Source organism: Ranitomeya imitator, chromosome 3, assembly GCF_032444005.1.
Source record: "Ranitomeya imitator isolate aRanImi1 chromosome 3, aRanImi1.pri, whole genome shotgun sequence".
In the NCBI taxonomy this organism is placed as follows: domain Eukaryota; kingdom Metazoa; phylum Chordata; class Amphibia; order Anura; family Dendrobatidae; genus Ranitomeya; species Ranitomeya imitator.
The window spans coordinates 274,884,995-274,912,098 of record NC_091284.1 but is presented as its reverse complement, the minus strand read 5'-3'; the positions used below and the strand labels follow the sequence as shown (position 1 = coordinate 274,912,098).

Below are 27,104 nucleotides of genomic sequence, written 5' to 3'. Positions count from 1 at the left end.
CCTGAGCTCACTCCCTACATGGGGACCCAGCAGAGGACATACTATTATGTCTTATTTTGTGAAGGGGTTACATTTATTTAAAGAGTTTTAACAGTTATGATTCATTCAGATGATTGTGTATTTGGTCGTGCACTGTCCGTTGCCCATGGGCAGCACACTGACTGACTGCATATACAATCAATCGTCATACAATTTTTCAGATGGATTGACGGTCTGTGTGAAAAGAGGAAAAGTGTAATAGAAACAAGTCACCACTTCTGCATTTTTCACCCGCTCCTGATGTAAAATACTGACCAAATACTGAAGGTGTGACCGTGGTGTAATATTATTGGTCTTGTCATATTAATTTTTCACCTATTGGCTCCCCTTGGCTTCAAGGCAACCCCTGCACCCAGTATTGTTATGCTCCATTAAGATTTGTAACTCACAGTTTATATGAAAAAATAAGTCCAAAAAACATGTTTAAAAAAAGTATGGAAAAGTATTGTTCTTGTGATGGGATCATCCCATGAAATACATTTTAAAAGGATTTTTTGAAGGCTTTAGCATAATGTTTATAATATTTAGTATGTATTTAGTATTTATATTTTAGTATTATGTATTTAGTGTTATGTTTTTTTGCATTGTGTTTCTCTTCTAGATGTCTAGTGGAATGAGTCAAATCATTGGACTGAAAGAAAATGGACTTCCCCAAATTGCACGTCTGCTCCAGTCTGGAAACTCTGATGTAGTTAAAACAGGAACATCACTTCTTAGCAACATGTCCCGTCATCCATCGCTTCACAAGAGCATGGGTAGGACGCCATATTATCTTGTTTGTTTTGCTTTTTTTTATTCATCATTTACTAACTTCATATAATTATTTTCATAATTATGTTATGACACTTTCAGTTAGTTAATTTTATTAATATACCTTTATTTGCAGGTACTCAGTTGCTTCCTGATGTATCTCGACTTTTGTCACAAACTTCTGGAAATACATCAAACTCAGAGGATATTCTGTCTTCTGCATGTTACACCATGCGAAATCTTATAATGGCCCAGCCACAGCTGGCAAAACAAAGCCTTTCTACAAATTTGGTAGGAAATTTGGTCAACATGTGCAAATCTGGGTAAGTATTTGTGTCCTAATTATTTATGGTGCATCCTGTTTTTACTTATAAGATTCCATGCGCACTGACATTATTTATTCACACACTCTTAATTCACTGGTAAAATCTGTACACAATGTGGAGATTGGATGGACTTTCAGGTTAAAGTGGTTTTCCTCTACTTTTAAAGTCTTTCCGTATGGACCAAAGGTGGGGTAATTTAAATATACATTTTTTGGCTTGCCTCCCAGACCAACGTTCTTCATCTGCACTTGCTTATATCGTCTGCCAGGCTTATGGCATCATCATCAGGAGAAGGACAGGGCTAATGTGAGTATGGCAGCCAATCAGCTCCCACTTATCAGCTGCATGCTTCATACTCCATCCTAGCCACGAGTTTCCACTCAAATGGAATGTGAAGGCTGCCGCCAATCAATGGTCACAATTTGGCAACAGTCATGTTGATAATGTTGATATCCTCAAACTACAGTAGAGGGGGACTCAGAGAGTGGGGAGGAGCAGGGCTGTTCCAGCAGGTGAGTACAACATTCTTTCACCTTACCCTTGGTCTATACAGAATAATCTTAAAGTTGGGGAGAATCCCTTTATCTTTCAAGTCATGTTACAGCTGAAGTCCATTGCTGTTTATGTATAAGGGACGTGGCTTCTGTAATCTCACCCCAGAGCTGGATTCACAACTACACTGCTCATTATATGTGTATAATGCCCTATATATAGGAAGCATCATTTATAAACAAAGGTGGGCTGGAGGGCAGAGGTCTATTACCCTAGGGGAGTCCCCAATACCCACTTAAGGCTGCTCAAGCATTTACTGCCTTAACGGTAGCAAGCCAGCGCTGGGGGCATTATTCTAAGTATAGCAGAACTATGAGAGCATTATACTGCATACAGAGGGCTATGGAGGCATTAACCTGCATATAGCGGGGCCATGAGACCATTATACTGCATATAGAGGCCTATTAGAAATATGTATTAAATCTATTAAATCTGTAAAAATGCTTTTACAGTACTTAACAAATTCCATTTGTCCTTCGTGTTTTAGGAACAGACAAGTGAAATTAATGTGCAACATGGATTTGCTGCATAACAAAGCAAAGAGAAAGTGATGGGTCCCATGGTTTCTGTCTGGGTTTTGTTACATTATTGTTTATAGAATGGAGAAAAAGTTTTGCTCCATTCTAAAGAAGAACTCTTAGCGAAACCCAGACCGAGCGCACAGTCCCTCATCTCAGAAAGTAGCTAAAACTAGCTGTAGTGATAAGAATGGGTACATTTTGAATGATTGAAGCTGCAGTGCAGGCTCTGAACCCACAGGCAGATTATACTGGTACATAGAGATACATCTGTACATAGCAGTGTATTTTCATGTCCCTTTATTCTAAAGGTGAAGAAAAAGTCAGAATTTGTTTTGCTATATAATTACTAAAAAATAGGAATCAAACACATAACCTCTATCATTGCAGGCTGCAGCTTAAGACATGAGCCACAGGCTTCACTGACATTACTGGGAGGATTTTCTATAGTTGAAGCTGCATTGTAGGTGGTGAATCCAGATTATACTGGTGCATAGTAATACCTTATTTTGCGCATTATAAGACACATTGGACCATAAGATGCATCCCAAATAATAAGGAGAAAAATAGGAAAAAAAATATTTTAATAAAATGATGGTATGGTGCACCTTACAGTTCGCTTTTACAGTAGCATACTGGGGGGCCCCTGTGGAGGAGAAAGGTCCCAGGAAGCGGGGTCACTGGTACAGGAAGATGGCAGCACAGGAGTGGGGTGATGCCGCGGGCCTCTGGCTGAGAGGAGGGAGTGCGCGGCAGTGTGAGGCTGTGGCAGGCTCCAGGATTTCAGAAATGTTAGGAGTCCCTGTACTTCCCATTCTTTTCACTGTGGTGCACTTTGGGAAAATTACCTTCGAGGCCGTGCATGCGCAGACTGAGATCTCAAGAGACAAGAGAAAATTAAATATAGATTTCTTTTCCTATAAAATTACTAAAAAATAATAAAACCAATTACAATAGTCATTTTTACTGCCCTTTTTAAAAAAATAAAATAAATAAACATCACAGATCAGCTAAGAACACATACATGTTTAATGTCCCTGTAATTGTAATGATCAGAATAATACAATGATCACAATATTTACGGTAATCAGTAAATGGTGTAAAAAATGGCATGAATGATATTTTTTTCTCCATTACGAGAACCGTAAACCCATAAATATGTAATAGTAATACTGCAGAAAACAAAAAAGACAATATTTCTGCAACATGTGAACACGACTTTCCAGACACAAAACAGCCAGATGTCATATAGTGAAGCTGCCTCCGACCGTAAATGAAGGAACAAAAAATAAATACCCAGGTCCCAACTAGAGATCAGCAGGACGCACAAGTGACTTCACATGAGTTCTGTCTATAATCAAAAGCCACACCAGGGACGCCGGAAGATAACTGATTTGCAGGCCTATAAAAGCAATTGCTGAATTGCTGTTTTTTGTTCATTCTGCATCTGAAAAACCTAAATAAAAAGTGCTGAAAAATATTATATACCTCAAAATGGGCTTGCTTTGCTCAGCAGAGCTACTGCTGAGGGTTACTATACATTGGCAAGGCTTCCAGGTGACTTGGAGAGATGGGTGGGTCCAGTCACATACATACCCCACCCAAGGGGGTGTGTCTGAACACCCAAGATGGAGTCTGTGTGTTTGTGCACGGGCAGTACTGGCTAGGCTGAGCCCGAAAGAGGAGGCCTGTGGTATACCTCCAGAGAGGATGCCTCTGAGGATAAGAGGTATCTGGAAACCTGTGCAGTCGTCACGGACAGTTAACGGACACTAATCCATGTTAGGCACACCAAGGCTCAGCGAGGACTGTGGGTAATGTAGAGTTGAACGGTTGCCAGACAGTGCACAGGGTGCTGTATGTTACCAAGTACCTGAGATTCGGTTTATGCTATGTATTAATAAACCAAATTGGACATTTATTTTATTCCTGATTGTCCCAGCGTATGCCTCAATAACCGGCCAAATGAGTACTCCCCTGTTATGACCTGGTGGTAAGGACAATAATGGACCTGGTTGTTAAGAGCACACGGAATTACCTGATAGTTACAAATAATATAGGACGAGCTCTGAGACATGGGAACTCTGCTGACCGCAATCCCTAATCCTATCACACACACTAGAAATAGCCGTGGATTGCTCCTAATGCTCCCTATGCAACTCGACACAGCCTAAGGAACTAGCTAGCCCTGAAGATAGAAAAATAAGGTTACCTTGCCTCAGAGAAATTCCCCAAAGGAAAAGGCAGCCCCCCACATATAATGACTGTGAGTAAAGATGAAAATACAAACACAGAGATGAAATAGATTTAGCAAAGTGAGGCCCGACTTACTGAACAGACTGAGGATAGGAAAGGTAACTTTGCGATCAGCACAAAAAACTACAAAAAGACCACGCAGAGGGCGCAAAAGACCCTCCGCACCGACTCACGGTGCGGAGGCGCTCCCTCTGCGTCCCAGAGCTTCCAGCAAGCAAGACAAAAATCAAAATAGCAAGCTGGACAGAAGAATAGCAAACTAAAGAAAAACAAGCAGGAACTTAGCTTCTGCTGGGAAGACAGGTCACAAGAACGATCCAGGAGTGAACTAGACCAATACTGGAACATTGACAGGTGGCATGGAGCAATGATCTAAGTGGAGTTAAATAGAGCAGCCAGCAAACGAATTAACCTCGTCACCTGTGGAAGGAACCTCAGAAGCAGCAGCTTCCCTCACAACCAACATAGGCAGCCCATGGACAGAACCAGCCGAAGTACCATTCATGACCACAGGAGGGAGCTTGACAACAGAATTCACAACAGTACCCCCCCTTAAGGAGGGGTCACAGAACCCTCACCAGAGCCCCCAGGCCGACCAGGACGAGCCAAATGAAAGGCACGAACCAGATCGGCAGCATGAACATCGGAGGCAAAGACCCAGGAATTATTTTCCTGACCATAACCTTTCCACTTGACCAGGTACTGGAGTTTCCGTCTCGAAATACGAGAATCCAAAATCTTCTCCACCACATACTCCAACTTCCCCTCAACCAACACCAGGGCAGGAGGATCAACGGATGGAACCACAGGCGCCACGTATCTCCGCAACAACGACCTATGGAATACATTATGGATGGCAAAAGAAGCTGGAAGGGTCAAACGAAACGACACAGGATTGAGAACCTCAGAAATCTTATACGGACCAATGAAACGAGGCTTAAACTTAGGAGAGGAAACCTTCATAGGAACATAACGAGACGACAACCAAACCAAATCCCCAACACGAAGTCGGGGACCCACACAGCGCCGGCGGTTACCGAAACGTTGAGCCTTCTCCCGGGACAATGTTAAATTGTCCACCACATGAGTCCAAATCTGCTGCAACCTATCCACCACAGTATCTACACCAGGACAGTCCGAAGACTCAACCTGCCCTGAAGAGAAACGAGGATGGAAATCAGAATTGCAGAAAAACGGCGAAACCAAAGTAGCCGAGCTGGCCCGATTATTAAGGGCGAACTCAGCCAAAGGCAAAAAGGACACCCAATCATCCTGATCAGCAGAAACAAAGCATCTCAGATATGTTTCCAAAGTCTGATTAGTTCGTTCGGTTTGGCCATTTGTCTGAGGATGGAAAGCCGAGGAAAAAGACAAATCAATGCCCATCCTAGCACAAAAGGCTCGCCAAAACCTCGAAACAAACTGGGAACCTCTGTCCGAAACGATGTTCTCCGGAATGCCATGTAAATGAACCACATGCTGGAAAAACAATGGCACCAAATCAGAGGAGGAAGGCAATTTAGACAAGGGTACCAAATGGACCATCTTAGAGAAGCGATCACAAACCACCCAAATGACCGACATCTTTTGAGAGACAGGGAGATCCGAAATAAAATCCATAGAGATATGCGTCCAGGGCCTCTTCGGGATTGGCAAGGGCAAAAGCAACCCACTGGCACGAGAACAGCAGGGCTTAGCCCGAGCACAAGTCCCACAGGACTGCACAAAAGAACGCACATCCTGCGACAAAGACGGCCACCAAAAGGATCTAGCCACCAAATCTCTGGTACCAAAGATTCCAGGATGACCAGCCAACACCGAACAATGAACCTCAGAGATAACTCTACTAGTCCATTTATCAGGGACAAACAGTTTCTCCGCTGGGCAACGGTCAGGTCTATCAGCCTGAAATTTTTGCAGCACCCGCCGCAAATCAGGGGAGATGGCAGACAAAATTACCCCCTCTTTGAGAATACCCGCCGGCTCAGGAACACCCGGAGAGTCGGGCACAAAACTCCTTGACAGGGCATCAGCCTTCACATTCTTAGAGCCTGGAAGGTACGAAACCACAAAATCAAAGCGGGAGAAAAATAGCGACCAACGAGCCTGTCTAGTATTCAACCGTTTGGCAGACTCGGGATAAGTCAAATTCTTGAGATCCGTCAAGACCACCACGCGATGCTTGGCTCCTTCAAGCCAATGATGCCACTCCTCGAATGCCCACTTCATGGCCAACAACTCTCGATTGCCAACATCATAATTGCGCTCAGCAGGCGAAAACGTTCTAGAAAAGAAGGCACATGGTTTCATCACTGAGCTATCAGATCTTCTTTGCGACAAAACAGCCCCTGCTCCAATCTCAGAAGCATCAACCTCGACCTGAAACGAGAGCGAAACATCTGGCTGGCACAACACAGGGGCAGAAGAAAAACGACGCTTTAACTCCTGAAAAGCTTCCACAGCCGCAGAAGACCAATTGACCACATCAGCACCCTTCTTGGTCAAATCAGTCAACGGTTTAGCAACACTAGAAAAATTACTGATGAAGCGACGATAAAAATTAGCAAAGCCCAGGAACTTTTGCAGACTCTTCACAAATGTCGGATGAGTCCAATCATAAATGGCCTGGACTTTAACAGGGTCCATCTCGATAGTAGAAGGGGAAAAAATGAAACCCAAAAATGAAACCTTCTGAACTCCAAAGAGACACTTTGACCCCTTCACAAACAAAGAATTCGCACGAAGGACCTGGAACACCATTCTGACCTGCTTCACATGAGACTCCCAATCATCCGAAAAGACCAAAATATCATCCAAATATACAATCAGGAATTTATCCAGGTACTCTCGGAAGATGTCATGCATAAAGGACTGAAATACTGATGGAGCATTAGAAAGCCCGAATGGCATAACCAGGTACTCAAAATGGCCCTCGGACGTATTAAATGCTGTTTTCCATTCATCGCCCTGTTTAATACGCACAAGATTATACGCACCACGAAGATCTATCTTGGTGAACCAACTAGCCCCCTTAATCCGAGCAAACAAATCAGACAGCAGCGGCAAGGGATACTGAAATTTGACTGTGATCTTATTAAGAAGGCGGTAATCAATACAAGGTCTCAAAGAACCATCCTTCTTGGCCACAAAAAAGAACCCTGCTCCCAATGGTGACGACGACGGGCGAATATGACCCTTCTCCAAGGATTCCTTTACATAACTCCGCATAGCGGCATGCTCTGGCACAGGTAAATTGAACAGTCGGCCCTTAGGAAACTTACTACCAGGGATCAAATTGATAGCACAATCGCAATCCCTATGAGGAGGTAGGGCACCGGATTTGGGCTCATCAAATACATCCCGGTATTCCGACAAAAACTCCGGGACTTCAGAAGGGGTGGATAACGAAATAGACAAAAATGGAACATCACCATGTATCCCCTGACAACCCCAGCTGGACACATACATTGATTTCCAATCCAATACTGGATTATGGACCTGTAGCCATGGCAACCCCAAAACGACCACATCATGCAGATTATGCAACACCAAAAAGCGAATATCCTCCTGATGTGCAGGAGCCATGCACATGGTCAATTGGGTCCAGTACTGAGGCTTATTCTTGGCCAAAGGCGTAGCATCAATTCCTCTCAATGGAATAGGTTACTGCAAGGGCTCCAAGAAAAAACCACAGCGCCTAGCAAACTCCAAGTCCATCAAATTCAGGGCAGCGCCTGAATCCACAAATGCCATAACAGAATAGGATGACAAAGAGCAAATCAGAGTAACGGACAAAAGAAATTTCGACTGTACCGTACCAATGGTGGCAGACCCAGCGAAACGCTTAGTGCGCTTAGGACAATCGGAGATAGCATGAGTGGAATCACCACAGTAAAAACACAGCCCATTCCGACGTCTGTGTTCTTGCCGTTCAGCTCTGGTCAAAGTCCTATCACATTGCATAGGCTCAGGTCTATGCTCAGATAATACCGCCAAATGGTGCACAGCTTTACGCTCACGCAAGCGTCGATCGATCTGAATGGCCAAAGACATAGACTCATTCAGACCAGCAGGCATGGGAAATCCCACCATGACATCCTTAAGGGCTTCAGAGAGACCCTTTCTGAAAATTGCTGCCAGGGCACATTCAATCCACTGAGTGAGTACAGACCACTTCCTAAACTTCTGACAATATATCTCTACCTCATCCTGACCCTGACACAGAGCCAGCAAGATTTTCTCTGCCTGATCCACTGAATCTGGTTCATCATAAAGCAATCCAAGCGCCAGAAAAAGCGCATCAACATCACGCAATGCCGGATCTCCTGGCGCAAATGCCCAGTCTTGAGGGTCACCACGTAGCAAAGAAATAATGATTTTCACTTGTTGAACAGGGTCACCTGAGGAGCGAGGTTTCAACGCAAGAAACAATTTACAATTATTTTTGAAATTCAGAAACTTAGATCTATCCCCAAAAAACAAATCAGGAATTGGAATCCTAGGCTCTAACATCGGATTCTGAACCACAAAATCTTGAATGTTTTGTACCCTTGCAGTGAGATTATTCATACAAGAGGACAGACCTTGAATGTCCATATCTACACCTGTATCCTGAACCACCCAGAGGTAAAGGGGAAAAGAGAGACAAAACACACTGCAAAGAAAAAAAAATGGTCTCAGAACTTCTCTTATCCCTCTATTGAGATGCATTAATACTTTGGGCCACCTGTACTGTTATGACCTGGTGGTAAGGACAATAATGGACCTGGTGGTTAAGAGCACACGGAATTACCTGATAGTTACAAATAATATAGGACGAGCTCTGAGACGTGGGAACTCTGCTGACCGCAATCCCTAATCCTATCACACACACTAGAAATAGCCGTGGATTGCTCCTAACGCTCCCTATGCAACTCGACACAGCCTAAGGAACTAGCTAGCCCTGAAGATAGAAAAATAAGCCTACCTTGCCTCAGAGAAATTCCCCAAAGGAAAAGGCAGCCCCCCACATATAATGACTGTGAGTAAAGATGAAAATACAAACACAGAGATGAAATAGATTTAGCAAAGTGAGGCCCGACTTACTGAACAGACTGAGGATAGGAAAGGTAACTTTGCGATCAGCACAAAAAAATACAAAAAGACCACACAGAGGGCGCAAAAGACCCTCCACACCGACTCACGGTGCGGAGGCGCTCCCTCTGCGTCCCAGAGTTTCCAGCAAGCAAGACAAAAATCAAAATAGCAAGCTGGACAGAAGAATAGCAAACTAAAGAAAAACAAGCAGGAACTTAGCTTCTGCTGGCAAGACAGGTCACAAGAACGATCCAGGAGTGAACTAGACCAATACTGGAACATTGACAGGTGAAATAATAAACAGGAAAACACCTGAAGCTATGGGGCAACATTTTAAATGTATCTAGAGTATATAGAAATAGCCCATAGTATATTATCGGACATGTACGGACACACTGAAGTCCATAGAACAAACACCACAAGAAAAAATCAGTGTAAAAACGTCCAGAAGCTAGTATTAAGGTCAAATACAAAAGTTTATAAAGTTTATTAAATATACACAAACAGACCTACAGACAGGACAGATGATAAAAGGGTGACAGATCTTCCCACATAAAAGATAGGCGGAAGGGCCGTATGTGGAACAACCTGGGAGACAGCACCTAATCATACATGTAGATACAAGCAGGACATCCTGCACCGTGACCATGTCTCGCATAACATACCTGTAAATACAGCAGGGTCACACACAGGCATTCCCGCCCTCCCCGACGCGCGTTTCGGAAGTACGGAACTTTCTTCCTCAGGAAGGAAGTTCCGTACTTCTGAAACGCGCGTTGGGGAGGGCGGGAGTGCCTGTGTGTGACCCTGCTGTATTTACAGGTATGTTATGCGAGACATGGTCACGGTGCAGGATGTCCTGCTTGTATCTACATGTATGATTAGGTGCTGTCTCCCAGGTTGTTCCACATACGGCCCTTCCGCCTATCTTTTATGTGGGAAGATCTGTCACCCTTTTATCATCTGTCCTGTCTGTAGGTCTGTTTGTGTATATTTAATAAACTTTTGTATTTGACCTTAATACTAGCTTCTGGATGTTTTTACACTGATTTTTTCTTGTGGTGTTTTAACATTGACAGGTGGCATGGAGCAATGATCTAAGTGGAGTTAAATAGAGCAGCCAGCTAACGAATTAACCTCTTCACCTGTAGAAGGAACCTCAGAAGCAGCAGCTTCACTCACAACCAACAGAGGCAGCCCATGGACAGAACCAGCCAAAGTACCATTCATGACCACAGGAGGGAGCTTGACAACAGAATTCACAACACTCCCCATCCACAGATAGTGGAGAAACGCTACAATATTTACAGATGAAAGAAATGAAAGAAAAATTGTACACTAGATATATGCATGTACAGTATATATAATTACAAATGCTATATATACAGTCATGGCCAAAAGTGTTGGCACCCTTGAAATTGTTCTAGAAAATGAAGTACGGTATTTCTCCAAGAAAATTATTGCAATTATACATATGTTGTAAAACAAATATTTATTTATTTTGTGTGTATTGGAGTAACGCAAAAAACCTGAGAAAAATTCTAAATTGGACATAATTTCACACTAAACACCAAAAATGGGCCAGACAAATTGTTGGCACCTTTAACTTAATATTTGGTTGCACGCCCTTTGGAATAAATAGCTGCAATCAATCTTGTGCTATAGCCATCAACAAGCTTGTTACACCTCTCATTTGGAATTTTGGACCATTCTTTTGCAAACAGCTCCAGGTCTCTCATATTTGAAGGGTGTCTTCTCCCAACAGCAATTTTAATATGTCTCCACATGTGTTCAATGGGATTTAGATCCAGACTGATTGCTGCCACTTCAGAATGCTCCAGTGCTTTGTTTTAATCCATTTCTGTGTGCTTCTTGAACTTTGTTTGGGGTCATTGTCCTGCTGGAAGTCCCATGACCTAGGGTGCAAAACCCAGCTTTCTGACACTGGCATATTGTGACTCAAATCCTTTGGTAATCTTCAGATTTCATAATTAGTAATGGGTGAACCCCCTGATATTCAGGATCGGCGGGTTCGCCTGAGTTTTTCTGTGGCTGGAGATGACGCGAACTTGTGTCTGAACCCTGAACTTGGACATTACAGATATGGGATGGAGCAGGGGGGCTGTAAAAAAAAGAATAAAATTAATAATAAACATTATAAATATTATACTTACCTGTCCAGCGACGCGTCCTCCCGTCCCGCTGTCTCCCGGCCGCATCTGCTTCCGGGGCCGCTCATTACGTTCCAGCGGTAGTCACTGCACTCGGCAGTCTTCAGCTTTTTCCGTCAGTGTGCGGTGATATCACCGAGTTGTACTTTTGAACGACACCATTTGTTTTTACCTTGTCGTGCACTCGAAAACGAGAAAAAAATTCCAAGTGAGGTGAAATTGCAAAAAAAGTGCAATTCCACAGCTGTTTTCTTAATTTTTTTTTACCATGTTCACCAAATGCTAAAACTGACCTGCAATCATCATTCTCCGAGTCATTACAAGTTTGTTGATACCAAACATGTGTAGGCTGTTTTTTATTTAAATGGTGAAAAAAAATCCAAAGTTTGCTAAAAAAAAATAAAATTGCGTCATTTTCTTTTTTGTGTGCCAAGCTGACGTTTTTCATGATACCATGTAGGTGTGGGCATGATCTTTTAATCGCCTGTTATTGCATTTTATTGCAATGTTGCGGCAACCAAAAAAACATAATTTTGGCGCTTTGACTTTTTTTCGCTACGCCATTTAACAATCGGATTAGTTCTTTTTATAACTTGATAGATCAGTTGATTCTGAATGCAGCGATAACAAATATGCATATATATATTTTAATTGTTTTATTTTGAATAGGGTGAATGGGGGGGTGATTTGAACTTTTATATTTGTTTCATCTTTTTAATATTTGTAAAAACATTTTTTTTTACTTTTTGCATGCTTCAATAGTGTTCATGGGAGACTAGAAGCTGCATTTGTCCAATTGCCTTTGCTGATGATTAGATCGCCTGTGTGTAGCAGAAATGCTCACTTGCTATAAGCACCATCCACCGGGCAGCGCTCATTGCAATCTGGATATGACAACCATAAACGTCTTCTGGAGACCTCTGGTTGTCATGTCGACCCATCGATGACCCACGATCATGTGACAGGGTCACCGATGGGCGGAATTAGTAACACGCTTCAGCGCAATCACATTAAATGTCGCTTTCAAAGATTGACAGTGGCATTTAACGGGTTAACAGCAGTGGGTGGATCGCGATTCCACTCGACGCTGTTGCGGGCACATGTCAGCTGTTCAAAACAGCTGACATGTGCCAGGAAAAGATGTGGGCTCACCTCTGGAGACCACATCAAAGGGAGGGACACGACATGCGCAGTACATGTACGGCACATGTCATTAAAGGGTTAATATAGGAGCATAGCAAGGCACGTGACCCTGGCGACTCCACATTCAGGAGTAATCCGAGGGACTGGGATAGAGTAGGGAGCCCATAGTTTGAGGGATTGGGTAGGCACCCACAGTCCCTAGTCACTACATGACACATTATAGCCTATGGGACTAGTCTTTTTTTCATCCGATTTTGAGATCAATTTCGCCAATTCAAGTGATAAAAACAAGAACTGGGGAGAGCATCATATACCACCCACCATAAACAAATACCCCAAAGAATTTCTCCTCTACCTCTTTTTTTTCCTTTAAGTTTTTTATGGCACAGGCATATTTATTTTACCAATAAACACAGAACTCTGAATTGGAGGATGAAGTTGGGTACAGTTGTAATCTTATACATTGCACTTAAAACAGTATCCTCAAAGGATAATAACCATAAAACCCGACTTGAAGCCACATATCTGTGGTGGACTCAGCCTAGTCATCTCCCATCAATATTTTAACCCGGGACACGGGGGAGGGGGTGAGAATCCCAAATATAATAATAATTGCCAGGACTCCCTCCAGTGGTGCACATTAACTAATCTCCAGTGCAGTAAAATACAGGGGGCAAAAAGAGGGTAATTGTAAAACATTTAAAGCACCCTGCCCACCGTAGCGAGGGGAAACAAGTTTAGCAACTGCGACACCCTACAGAAACAAATAGCATGCGGAAACTATCTGTGTTTCATCCAAACGCAGTCCATTTTTTACTAATGGAAAGGAGAAACATGGAAATTTTTTTGAGGCTGTACTATGTGGCTTAAGTAAACTGTTTACTATAATTCTATCATTGTATTCATGAACTAGAAATCTTCAAGGGGTTTTTGTTTTTTCAAGAAAGATCTAAAAAAAAAACAAAAAAACTGTGCTTTACCCACCCTCCCTGGGTCCAGCACGGAGTGTCTCATTGACTAATATTTTTTGCAGCACCGATGTTTTCGCGACAGTGCTATGCCAGTTAGTGAGCTCAGCGGCTCTGACCATGTAGATGTCATGAGCTGCTAAGATGAGTGATGTTCTGTAGTGGCGGCAGTGGCGAAGACTTATTGCTGGACCTGTGAAGAGGAAGCAAAGTTTGTATGTTTTTCCAACAAACTGGTTTTTCTTTCCTAATGCAGGTCAAATACGACCCCCCTCATTGGGGGTCACATGATGGGATTATAAATTTGACTTGATGGATTTGTCTCTGCAGAAGTGGTCTTTCACTTTTGAAGGGAAAAAAAGCCACACTGTTTTTGTATTGATAACACTAAAGGTACCGTCACACTAGACGATATCGCTAGCGATCCGTGACGTTGCAGCGTCCTCGCTAGCGATATCGTCCAGTGTGACAGGCAGCAGCGATCAGGCCCCTGCTGTGCTGTCGCTGGTCGGGGAAGAAAGTCCAGAACTTTATTTGGTCGCTGGACTCCCCGCAGACATCGCTGAATCGGCGTGTGTGACACCGATTCAGCGATGTCTTCACTGGTAACCAGGGTAAACATCGGGTAACTAAGCGCAGGGCCGCGCTTAGTAACCCGATGTTTACCCTGGTTACCATCCTAAAAGTAAAAAACAAACAAACAGTACATACTTACCTACAGCCGTCTGTCCTCCAGCGCTGTGCTCTGCTCTCCTCCTGTACTGGCTGTGAGCGTCGGTCAGCCGGAAAGCAGAGCGGTGACGTCACCGCTCTGCTTTCCGGCCGCTGTGCTCACACAGACAGTACAGGAGGAGTGCAGAGCACAGCGCCGGGGACAGACAGCTGTAGGTAAGTATGTACTGTTTGTTTTTTTTACTTTTAGGATGGTAACCAGGGTAAACATTGGGTTACTAAGCGCGGCCCTGCGCTTAGTTACCCGATGTTTACCCTGGTTACCGGCATCGTTGGTCGCAGGAGAGCGGTCTGTGTGACAGCTCTCCAGCGACCAAACAGCGACGCTGCAGCGATCCGGATCGTTGTCGGTATCGCTGCAGCGTCGCTAAATGTGACGGTACCTTAACAGATAGATCTCCATTTTTGGGGGGGGCCTGAATAAAGCCTCATTTTTTTTGTATATTTTGTAGGATGCTTCTTTTGTATCTTTTAACATTTTTTTTTTTTTTACTTTATTCTTGGATTTTACATTTTGGTATCAAAAAAGATTAATTTTCTAAATTGCTGGTAACATTTTCAATATATTGTTTAGTTTTTAACTCTTTTTACTTTTACAGAGCTTCGCCTAAAGCTGCAGAAGCAGCCCGCCTTTTCTTGACAGACATGTGGTCTCAAAAAGAATTGCAAGGAATTTTAAAACAGGTACAGTAGCATTTGATATTTTTACAGAAAGTTCCATAAAGTTGAATTAATTTAGAACGTTTCTCAATTCTGTTATTGTATTTTCCATCAAAGTAAAGTCATTAGCAGAATAAAAACTAAAAACTTCATATACAAATATTACGGCTTTTCCTGGGTTTAATCCAAACGTCTGAATATTCTGTTACTGTTGTTTTGCTAGGCTGACCAACCAAATTTACCGTATATAAATACATAAATAGTTTATTACATACAGAAAATTATATTACGATTACGATACAAGTTAACACACTTAGAGGAGTTATCCAGGTCATCCTTGGGATTTCCTGGCTATCAGGCTAAGAACTTACCGGCAAGTAGAGCTAAACTACCTGCCTTTTCTGCTCTGGAACAAAGTGTTCTGCCTCAGGTAATTCTGATTTGACCTCACATCAACAGAGCAGCTCTTTCGCTTCTGCTCTGCTCTGTCGACAGGCTGCCACTGCCAAAGTCTTGCTTAGTGTCAGCCAGCTCCTCGCAGTTAGGTAATGGAAAGCCAGCTGTCAATCTGCATGACATCAGCAGTGACACACCATCAACAGAGCAGTGCGGAAGAGAAGAAGCTGCTCTGTTGATGTGAAATCACCTCAAACATGAGAATTGCTGGTAGGACTGATCCATGCCTGTCTGAGGAGGACGAAATTGGAGTTTGGCAGAGCAGACGGGTAGTTAGCAACTACCTAAGGACTCCTTTAACCTCTTCATGACATCTGCAGGCTATATATGTGCATGTCGGAAGTGGGTGTATACAGTTGGCTCACGCAGCAAGCCCGGCAGATGATGATTGATTATTACAACCAGGACCTGCCACTAACAATCGCAGCTGGAAAGGCGCTCCACCAGCAATTGTTAACTTGTTAAGAGCCAATCTCTGTCAATTTCTGAAAGCAGCATTCAATAAACGCCGACGTGCCCACGCATCATTACCTTTTCCCGTGACGTAATCACAGTTTGCCGATGGATTGCCATGACAGCTGATGACTCCCGTGCTTGTCATTACGAGGCTCCTTGAAACCCTGCCTGTAGCAATGCTTCCAATGAGAACATGATTTCTGCTATGTGCAGTGATGCTTAGCACAAGCAAATGGATGATTGCAACTTCAAGTCCCCTAAGGGGGCTAGCAAGAACGGGAAAAAGTAAAAATAAAATTGGGCCTTTGTAAATATATATGCAGTCATATCATCAGTTGGACAGTTTCTGTTAATATCCAAGTTCTTGAATCATGCATAGATTTATTTTCTGCTTCTGCTGCCTTTATCCATTTACTCGTTTCCCTTTCTGAGAGTCAAGATATATTTTCTACAGACTTATTATACTTTGGAGGAGTTACATTGCATTGTCAGCAGATGGAGCTGTTGTATTATTATTATTATTATTATTAATTATTTATATAGCACCATTAGTTCCATGGTGCTGTACATGAGAAAGGGGTTACATACAGAGTTATAGATATCGTTTACAGTAAACATGTTTACAGTGACAGTCTTGTACAGAGGGGAGAGGACCCTGTCCTTGCGGACTCACATTCTATGGGATAGTGGGGAAGAGGCAGAAGGTAGGGGCGAGGCAGTGGCGATGGCAAGGCGGCGGCTCTGGCGATGGCGAGGCGGCAGAATGGTTATTGCAGGCTGGAGGCTTTCTTGAAGAGATGGGCTTTCAGGTTGCGTCTGAAGGAGCCGAGGGTGGTCGATAGTCGGACGTGTTGAGGCATGGAATTCCAGAGGATGGGGGATATTGATATATGTTGATGCTTAGTAATATGTAGTGTATCTAACTGTTTCATTTGTATAGAAAAAAATAGAAAAAACGCAATAGCACTCACCAATCAGTGGCAATTCAAACGTCCTTTATTAGCACATGCAGCAAATCATCTTCACGGTTCAAGGGAGGGAGTGAAAGTAGGAGTGCGACAGGCAAGACGACGACGATCGTTTCGCGCTAATACCAAGCGCTTCCACGGGTGAGACCCGTGGAAGCGCTTGGTATTAGCGCGAACCGTGAAGATGATTTGCTGCATGTTCTAATAAAGGACGTTTGAATTGCCACTGATTGGTGAGTGCTATTGCGTTTTTTCTATTTTTTTATTTACATGGACATTTTGTTTTACGCAAGCACCGCCTTTCACCTGATCGGACTACCTTTTGTTGGGAAACTCTCCACATTGAGTTTATAATCTCTGCAAAGTCGAGCTGTGCCGCTTACTTTCTTTCTTTTTCTGGTCTGTTTCATTTGTATTATCTTGTTTGTTTTTCCCACTGATAGCAATTTATTTTGTTTAAAGTGTCACTCTAGCATAGCAGTTATTTTAGGACAAATCTCGTTTTTCCTCTTTGTTTTGTACAAATTTGTACAAATCCCATATGTCACAAATAAACTCTGGTTTGTTCCCCAAATGTCTGAATGCTGTTACTTCTGCTGAAGTCGAACAAATCTGGAGCAATAGTGACCAAATAATACCACATACAAGAAATAAGTACTGCCACACCATGAGTAGACAACATATTACCACTACACAGTGACCCAATTAGAACACATACAAGGAACAAATACCACCACACCATGACCAGACCACATACTACCACTACATAGTAACCGAGTGATACCACTTACAAAGAACTAATATCATCACATCATAACCAGACCACAAACTACCACCATATAATGTCTGAACAATACCCCATATACAGTGGAGGAAAAAAGTATTTGATCCATTGCTGATTTTGTAAGTTTGCCCACTGACAAAGACATGAACAGTCTATATTTTTAAGGGTAGGTTAATTTTAACATTGAGAGAGAGACTATCAAAAATAAAATACAGAAAATCACATTGTATACATTATATAAATTTATTTGCATTTTGCAGTGAGAAATAATTATTTGATCCCTCTGGCAAACAAGACTTAATACTTGGTGGCAAACCCCTTGTTGGCAAGCACAGCAGTCAGACTTTTTTGTAGTCGATGATGAGGTTTTTGAACGTCAGGAGGTATTTTGGTCCACTTCTCTTTGCAGATCATCTCTAAATCATTAAGATTTTGAGGCTGTTGCTTGGTAACGCGGAGCTTCAACTCCCTCCATAAGTTTTCTATGGGATTAAGGTATAGAATCTGGCTTGACCACACCATGACCTTAATGTGCTTTTCTTTGAGGCACTCCTTTGTTGCCTTTTGATGTATATTTTGGGTCATTGTCTTGCTGGAAGAACCAGCCACGACCCATTTTTAATGTCCTGGCGGAGGGAGGGAGGTTGTCACTTAGGATTTTACGGTACATGGCTCCATCCATTCTCCCATTGATGCAGTGAAATAGTCCTGTGCCCTTAGCAGAGAAACATCCCCAAAATATAATGTTTCCACCTCCATGCTTGACAGTGGGGACGGTGTTCTTTGGGTCATAGGCATCATTGCTCTTCCTCCAAACACGGCGAGTTGAGTTAATGCCAAAGAGATCAATTTTTGTCTCATCTGACCACAGAACCTTCTCCCAATCACTCACATTATCATCCAGGTGTTCATTGGCGGCCTTCAGATGGGCCTGCACATGTGTCTTCTTGAGCAGGGGACCTTGCAGGCACTGCAGGATTTTAAACCTTTACGGCGTAATGTGTTAGCAATGGTTTTCTTGGTGAGTGTGGTCCCAGTTGCCTTGAGATCATTAACAAGTTCCACCCACTGTGTAGTTTTAGGCTGATCTCTCACCTTCCTCATGATCAAGGATACCTCACGAGGTGAGATTTTGCATGGTGCCCCAGATTGATGTCGATTGACAGTCATTTTGTATTTATTGCACTTTCCAGTTGTCTCCTTCTCACCCAGCATCTTACTTATGGTTATGTGGCCCATTCCAGCTTTGTGCAGGTCTATGATCTTGTCCCTGACATCCTTAGAAAGCTCTTCGGTCTTGCCCATATTGTGGAGTTTAGAGTCTGACTGATTAATTGAGCCTGTGGACAGGAGTCTTTTATAAAGGTGACTATGTAAGACAGCTGTCTTTACTGCAGGTAACGAGTTGATTAGGAGCATCTAACTGGTCTGTAGAAGCCAAAACTCTTAGGGTATGTGCACACGTTGCAGATTTTTCTGCAGATCTGCAGCAGTTTCCCATGAGTTTACAGTACAATGTAAACCTATGGGAAATGAAATCCGCAGTGCACATGCTGCGGAAAAAAACGCACGGAAAAGCAGCGGATTATTTTCTGCAGCATGTCAATTATTTGTGCGGAATCCACAGCGGTTTTACACTTGCTCCAATAGAAAACTGCAGATGTAAAACCGCAGCGGAATCCGCAATAGAAATCGTGATAAATCCGCAGGAAAAAACGCAGCGGTTTTCCAATGCGGATTTATCAAATCCGCTGCGGAAAAATCTGCAGAGGATCTTTCTACATGTGCACATACCCTTAATGGTTGGTAGGGGATCAAATACTTATTTCTCACTGCAAAATGCAAATAAATTGATAGAATTTATACAATGTGATTTTCTGTATTTTATTTTTGATATTCTATCTCTCAATGTTAAAATTACCTACCCTTAAAATTATAGACTGTTCGTGTTCAAACACCGCCACACGCCACACCATTACCAGACCACATATTTCCATCGCATTTTGACCGAATACTACAATACTGATCATTAACAAAAACCCACAATACTAATTTTACCTTAAGTGCCACTATACACATCCAGACTGCCAACAGCTTTGTTTTGCATAAAAATCATAGTTTTCTTGAAAGATGCAGACTATTTCCTGTTCCACTGCTTGAACAAAGTGTCTTCTAAAATCTAGCAGTATATTTGAGAATTTACTTTGAGTCCATCTTCAACCCAAAAAGGTCCAACTAGTTTATCTTGAATAAAACTGCTCATATCAGTACCCACCTCACCTTGTTGGTGTCTGAGTCAAAGTGGAGGTCTGTGCCAATTACTAATCTAGTCACAGGCCCATCCATGTGGTTGGTTATGAGTCACTCATCTCATCAGTCCATAAAACTTTGAAAAATCTGTATTCAGGTATCTCTTGGCCCAGTCTTGACAATTCAACTTCTGTGTCTTGTTCAGTGGTGGTGGGGTTTCAGTCTGCCTTAGGCTAGGTTCACATTGCGTTAATGCAGTCCGTTCAACGCATATGTTAAACGGACTGCGCTGACGCAAGTGCCGACTTTGCACAGCGCTAGCGCAGATAGAGCATCTGCTAGCTCCATCTGCGCTAGCGGTGACGGACCCGGAAACGCTGCAGCCCGCGTCTCGGGCCCGTCACTCAATGTTGGATGCATCGCTAGCGTCCGACATTGCATTCCATGGCGCTGTCAACGGACTACGTTACACCGCATTATGCCGCGGTGTAACGTAGTCTGTTTAATGGAGACACTGAACGCAATGTGAACCTAGCCTTACCTCGGCCATGTCTCTGAGCACTGAATACCTTTGACTTCTGGAAACTACAGGGTGGTTGCAGTTCGAGAGTTTGACAGCACAGGGGGATAATAGCTGCTTCATGTTTGATTCTTCTGAATCTTTGGCAGTCAATGTACTTTTTTACATTTTTTCATCACGTTTTTGTTCAATCCTGTTGACTATTTGCAACAAAATGTTTGATGTTTCTGTGTTCACACCATAATATCTTAGCAATTTCAAGAGTGCAGCATTCCACTATGTCTTTTAACAAGCTTTTTACTTTTCATAATCAGTTAAATCTCTTTTTTGGTCCATTTTTCCTGAGAATAACAAGCTGCCTAATAAATCTGCACACCTTGACAAAGGAGAATGATCTCATTAGTCCTCACCTGCCCTCATTACACAAATACACATCACCTGATCTGCTTCGTCCAATAAGCAATCGAGTTTATGCAGATTGGAGTTGGAAAATATGTATAAGGCTGGGGTCACCCTTGCGCGTTCATTGCGAAACACTCACGCATCAAGTGACAGCACTGCTGCCAGCACTCAGGACTGGAGCATTCAGCAGCTTAGAAATACATGCAGACGCACGCTCCGGTACCGAATGCCGGCGGCAGTGCTGGGTATTGATGTGAGAGACTTGCATGAGTTTCTCGCATTGAGCTCGCAACTGTGACCCCGGCCTAAAAGTAATTATGGTTGAAATACTCATATGCCTAATAATTCTCTACAGTGTAGATAAAAATCACGTCCTGCTATGAAGGTGGGATTTCACAGCCCATCAGCGACAGAAGCCAGTGTATGCGTGCAATCGCGATCTCGCTGTTTAAATGCAAATATCAGTGACTGATGTCATCATTTAAAGGGACCTGTCACCAGGAATAATTCTGTTAACCTGGAGATATGGAGTTAATCTGAAGATTAACAGCATTATGATGCTGCCCGGCACCTGCATGTAGCCAAATGCAGCGGGGAGAAAAAATCATTATTTTCCCTGCCAGCATTCGGTAATCAGTCATAGGGGTGGCACCAGTCCAGTCACCCGCACTGAGAATACAGAGCGCCCCAGCCCTGACTGTCACTGGCTCTACATTGCGGCTGGCTGTCAGTCAGGGCAGGCAGTGCGGTTACTCAGAGCGGTGACTGAATCGCCGCCCCTATGACTGAATACCAAATGTTGCCAGGGAGAATAGATATCATTTTCTCCCCACTGCATTTGGCTGCGTGCAGGCGCCAGACAGCATAATAACACTATGAACCTATAAATTAACCCCATATCTGCAGATTAGCAGCGATCTTTCTGGTGACAGTTTCCCTTTAACTGGTTAAACAGCAGTGATTGGAGATAGCTCTGGCTGCTGCTTTTACAGCAAAATGTCAGCTGTGTATCACAACCAGCATGTGTAGGGATATTTCGTGCTCATGAGGAAAAGATTTTCAACCAGCTTTGGCAAAGGTTCCAAAAGGAGAAAATATATTACTCCCCCCAAAAAATATGGAAGAGGGTGCCAGTTTCTACTACCCCCTGCAAGTAGATAGGATTGCAGGATTAAGGCAGTGCAAAGTGAGCATGTGTTTCCTTATCAGTAGTACAAATGGTCTACTTAACCATATAAGGCCCCTTCACACGTCCTTTTTTGTGTCCGTATGTGGTCCAGTAAATAAGAGGACACACCCATTATTCAAGATCTATATAAGCAGATGGATCTGATTGTCATTTGCAAGAATGTCTCCAAAATGCTGCCGTTGTGAATATACCCCTAACTGGGAATGATTTCTAATGCATGTACTTGACTATCGGACATAAAGCTGCTTTCACGCCACTATTTTACCTTGTCTTACACCCATTACACCCCAGGAGAGTTTTAGGAAAGAGGCCAGAGAATAGTAGACCATACAGGTCCAAAAAGTAGCAAAAATGTTCTAGAGGTTCGGAGAGTTAAAAAGTTGTTCTTTGTTATTGTGCGCTTTCATTCATTAGTTTGGAGGTTTTGCTGTCTAAAGCCATTAATACATTTTTATTGCACTTTTTTATTGTTGTGTTGAGTTTCATTATTTATCTCATTCTCATAATTCTCTTAAACAGCAAGGTCTAGACAAGAGCCTTATGGGATCCCTAGCAAGTTCTACCCTTCGAAGTACAGTGAACCAATTATTCTAACGTCAAATGCAATCTACATTACTGACGGTAAAAAGAAATAAATATGATTAATGTCATTCAGAAAATAGCTGAAATAATTTGTTTTGAGGTCTGCATAGTGTCATGCTTTGCACTTGGTTAAAAAAAAATTGTAAAAATTTGTTCTTCATTTGTTTTCAGATGTTCTTCCTTATCAACAAACTTGTCTTTCTGCTGGAGCCAACCAAAGCATGAGGGAAGAAATTCACATTTGTAAAAGAAAAACAAACAAAATGAAAAAGCAATCAAGTTCCCCCTTTTTAATGGAGTTTTGAAAGTTATGAAAGTTAGGCTTTGTATAGTTATATAGTTACTTATGTTGACAAAAATGAATATTTTCAGTGCAACCTTTGTAACCTTCTGGGCTAAAAAAGAATGTTTCATCGGAAAAAAAACTATTGTTTAAGTCAGGTTTTTGGTAATATAATGTTTGGCAATGTTTTTTTCTCATATTATAATCTATATTAAAAATAAAAATGATGAATGTTGCAATTTTCACACTGGTCACTGGGGCTATTTTACACTTGTACTTCCAGTTGTTTCAGGAAATGCACATGTACATTAGCAGCAATAGTCTGATTCAAAAAGACTCTTTTGTATTAAATCATCGGGATAAAAATGTCTGTGTTGGGGAGCGGTGACACCACCTATTGTGAATGGTGGATTTTGTGTCATCAGCTGGGTATAGAGGTGCTGTTAAGGCTCATTCAGCCATCCGTTTTTCATATTCAAGTTTTAGGCATGTTTTTTCACAAATAGAACTCGTACGTAGCATAAACTACCGGCTCTTAAGTGACCATTTTGGGGGGCATTAAATCGCAGAGACATGTCTAATATTGATTGGGGTGTTGTACCAAAATTGTCAAAACAAGTCTATGGGTCACTGACTGCTAGATAGAAAAAGGAGACTTTTTTTATTATCCAAGAAAAACTGATGAAACTTGAGAACAAAATCACTGATGAAACTATCTCTTATGTGCAAGAAATGGCTGTCCAAATACGCTCTTATGGTATTCCTGCTTTTTAGGGTTCACTCATGCCACCGTATAAATCGGACAAGTGCAATCCGATAGAAAAAGTTATTACACTCGGACCAATGTTATTCAACGAGGCAGTGCAGATCTGAGTCCTTTTTCTCAGCTGTATTTGGTGTGAGTAAAAAAATTGCAGCATTCTGCTATAAAGACTCCGAAATTGGGTGGGTGTGAAAAAGAAATCGGATGCCATACAGACCATCAGTATAACATCTGATTTTTAAGGATACATTACACTTCTGTAAGATGGGAAACTAAATGGTCCCGTAAACGATTAATAGCTGCTGAATAAAAATGGAATGCACACGGATGACATGTAAAGAAAAAATCATCCCACTCCCCTGGATGAAAAGAGGACTAATTTTTTATTTTTTTTATACGCTTTTATATGTGACCTTAGCAAGACTCTTCCTAAAAGGTCAAGGAATATGAGTCTAAAACAACTTGAGTGGCCAGTGTGAAAATTTTAGAATTATTTATTTATTTTTTTAAAAATACACCTCTTGATATGAACAAAAAAATGCAAGAAAAGTTAAAAAAAATACATGTAATACAAAATCTGATCTAAACAATTGGTCATTTATTGATGAGACATTTCCTTTAAAAATGTTTCAATATACTGTTCTCATCTTAGCTATTTTGCACTATTCTGCTCAGTTTGAGGTTGATTATCCTACATGATCAACCTGAGCTATGACAATAGCTGACTGTCATGGTTCTGCAGTTCAAAAATATTTTATATCTTAAGGAGTCACTAAACTTTGTTTTAAATTATCGATCAGCTTTTGTAAAGCTATGCATTTTTGTGTTATACTCCATTACCTTGTGTTACTTTCTTCTAGCTTGAACACCAAACTGAAAGTGCTGGCTTGTCTGCCTAGGTCATCCCGGCATAGTAGCTAAATGGAACTGCAGATCAAAGATATCTACTCCAGAGGGTGATCTTCTCTGCTCCCCTCCCCCATGCTCATGATATTAGAACATGGGTGTGGGGAACAGAAGACATCCTTCTGTTTGTTCTGTACAGAGCTAGACCTGCAGTTGAAATCAACCACTAAGGCTACTTTCACACTAGCGTCAGACTCGGCCTGTCGCAGTGCGTCGGGCCGAGGTTCCGACGCTAGCAGTGAAACGGAGGCACAACGGAGGCAGCGGATGCATTTTTCCTGTGCATCCGCTGCCCCATTGTAAGGTGCGGGGAGGTGGGGGCGGAGTTCCGGACGCGCATGCGCGGTCGGAAAAGGCGGTCCGTCGGAAGCAAAAAACGTTACATGTAAAGTTTTTTGCTCCCGGCGGTCCACCACAAGACGGCGCAACCGTCGCACGACGGTTGCAACGTGTGTCAATGCGTCGCAATGCGTCGCTAATGTTAATCTATGGGGCAAAAACGCATCCTGCAAACAACTTTGCAGGATGCGTTTTTTTCCCATAAACGACGCATTGCGACGTATTGCAAAAAACGCCAGTGTGAAAGTAGCCTAAGGCAGAATGAAGTAGACAGACAAGTCAACACTTTCAGCATCGGGTTAAAGCTAGACTAAGGTAAAACATAGTAATTGAGTTTATCGAAAGATTCTTAATTTTACTAAGACTGTTCAACAATTAAGTAAAAAGAAGTTTTAGTTAATCTTTAAGCTTTGCAGTATAATTTCATAACAGCTTTTGTAATGGTGTTAAAACATGTATAACCAAGCTTTTTTTGTTTCTATAATTTGTTTTCATATGTTTCTTATATCGGTTTTGGGAAAAGTTTTACAATTTAATGAAAAGTTCAAAAAAACATCCATGAAAGAGTAGCTGTCATTTACATTTTTTTTACCAGGAAAAAATAAGAAACCTTACAATAAACATAGTAACATAGTTAGTAAGGCCGAAAAAAGACATTTGTCCATCCAGCTCAGCCTATATTCCATCATAATAAATCCCCAGCTCTACGTCCTTCTACAGAACTTAATAATTGTATGATACAATATTGTTCTGCTCCAGGAAGACATCCAGGCCTCTCTTGAACCCCTCGACTATAACATACTACAATATGTCGAATATAGGAAATATTTTTCCTCCTGAACTAATTTTTCATTCCTAAAATTCTCAAATCATGAGAAAATCAGTATTAAGTGAATACAGACTTTTCCCATTACAGATATAGATGACAGTTGGTGCTCCTAAAGTTCTATGGAAAACTGTAACTGAACGTTTCAGAAGAACTTGCAGAGAAATATCTGTTTCTTTACTAAATACAGATTTTAACAATGAATTAAGGGGAAAAGCTCAATCTAGGAGAGGAAAGAAAATTAACACAAGGAGGAGAAAGAAATTTAAAATGACAATTACTCTTTAAATGAACAACCAAAAAGTATCAGTATTTGCTATTTTTAATAATAAAAAATGTTTAAATGACTGCAAGCAATCTATGGCTCAGTGACATACACATTATAGAAAGTATATGTACTTTGCTTTTTTGAAATAAACAATGATTTATGTAAGCTAAAATTAGAAAAAAAATCATATAAAAGGTGTTTTTTTATTTCAACTTCTTCATCTCATATTGACCTGTGAGTGTACAGATACATTTGTAGTGAAGCCTGAAGTAGAATCCAGATAATCAGCAGATTTTTATATGGAATCTATAGCAATAATGAACTTGCTGTGGATCACATCTACGTGGCTTTATTCTCCACCGCATATGCTTTTTCCTATGCTGCTCAGTAAAACACCAGTGCTTTCCTTCACTACAGAGGAGAGTGTGTGAGGGACGGCCAGGGCAGTAGTCATGGCCACCAGCATCTTCAACAGTGTGCCCTGACCTCCCATCACATAAGCACGCTGCCCATCACACAGGATACCTGCAGCATCTTCTTCAGCTCCATCACGGACCTCAGCACGTTTCACGAGGTCCTCTGGAACCACTTTGGAGTAAACAGAGTCACAGTCCATTCCAACTTTAACAAGAACTTCTTTACTAGGGCTTGTGCACAGCATGAGTATATTCTTCACAGTATTATCATCATCAGGGTATACAGCAATTATCTCCTCTTCTGTCCCTTTCTTTCTCTTTCTATCGCTAAGCTCGCTTTCGGGACGGACCGTACCATTCGATCCCTCAGCGTCCTCTCTGTCCAGATTTCTTGCCTTGTGTGGGGGTTCCCTCAACAGCTGCTTCGCCTCAGCTCTGAGTGCATCAGCCCACGCAATCATCTGCCACATGATGAGCGACCTGCCCGTACTGCTTAGCTTTCTTC

At 42.1% G+C, this 27,104-nt stretch overlaps 1 protein-coding gene across 1 annotated transcript in view; it reads left to right on the top strand.

Moving 5' to 3' along the window:
- Positions 1 to 26,377, top strand: part of PKP1 (plakophilin 1) — a 184,789-nt gene extending 158,412 nt beyond the window's left edge. The window contains exons 10-14 of the mRNA XM_069756477.1: positions 641 to 794; positions 926 to 1,112; positions 15,131 to 15,215; positions 22,736 to 22,837; positions 22,970 to 26,377. Coding sequence (XP_069612578.1) covers positions 641 to 794; positions 926 to 1,112; positions 15,131 to 15,215; positions 22,736 to 22,810 — 501 coding nt within the window. The 3' untranslated portion in view covers positions 22,811 to 22,837; positions 22,970 to 26,377. The remainder of the gene's footprint in view (positions 1 to 640; positions 795 to 925; positions 1,113 to 15,130; positions 15,216 to 22,735; positions 22,838 to 22,969) is intronic.
- Positions 26,378 to 27,104: the final 727 nt, after the last annotated feature.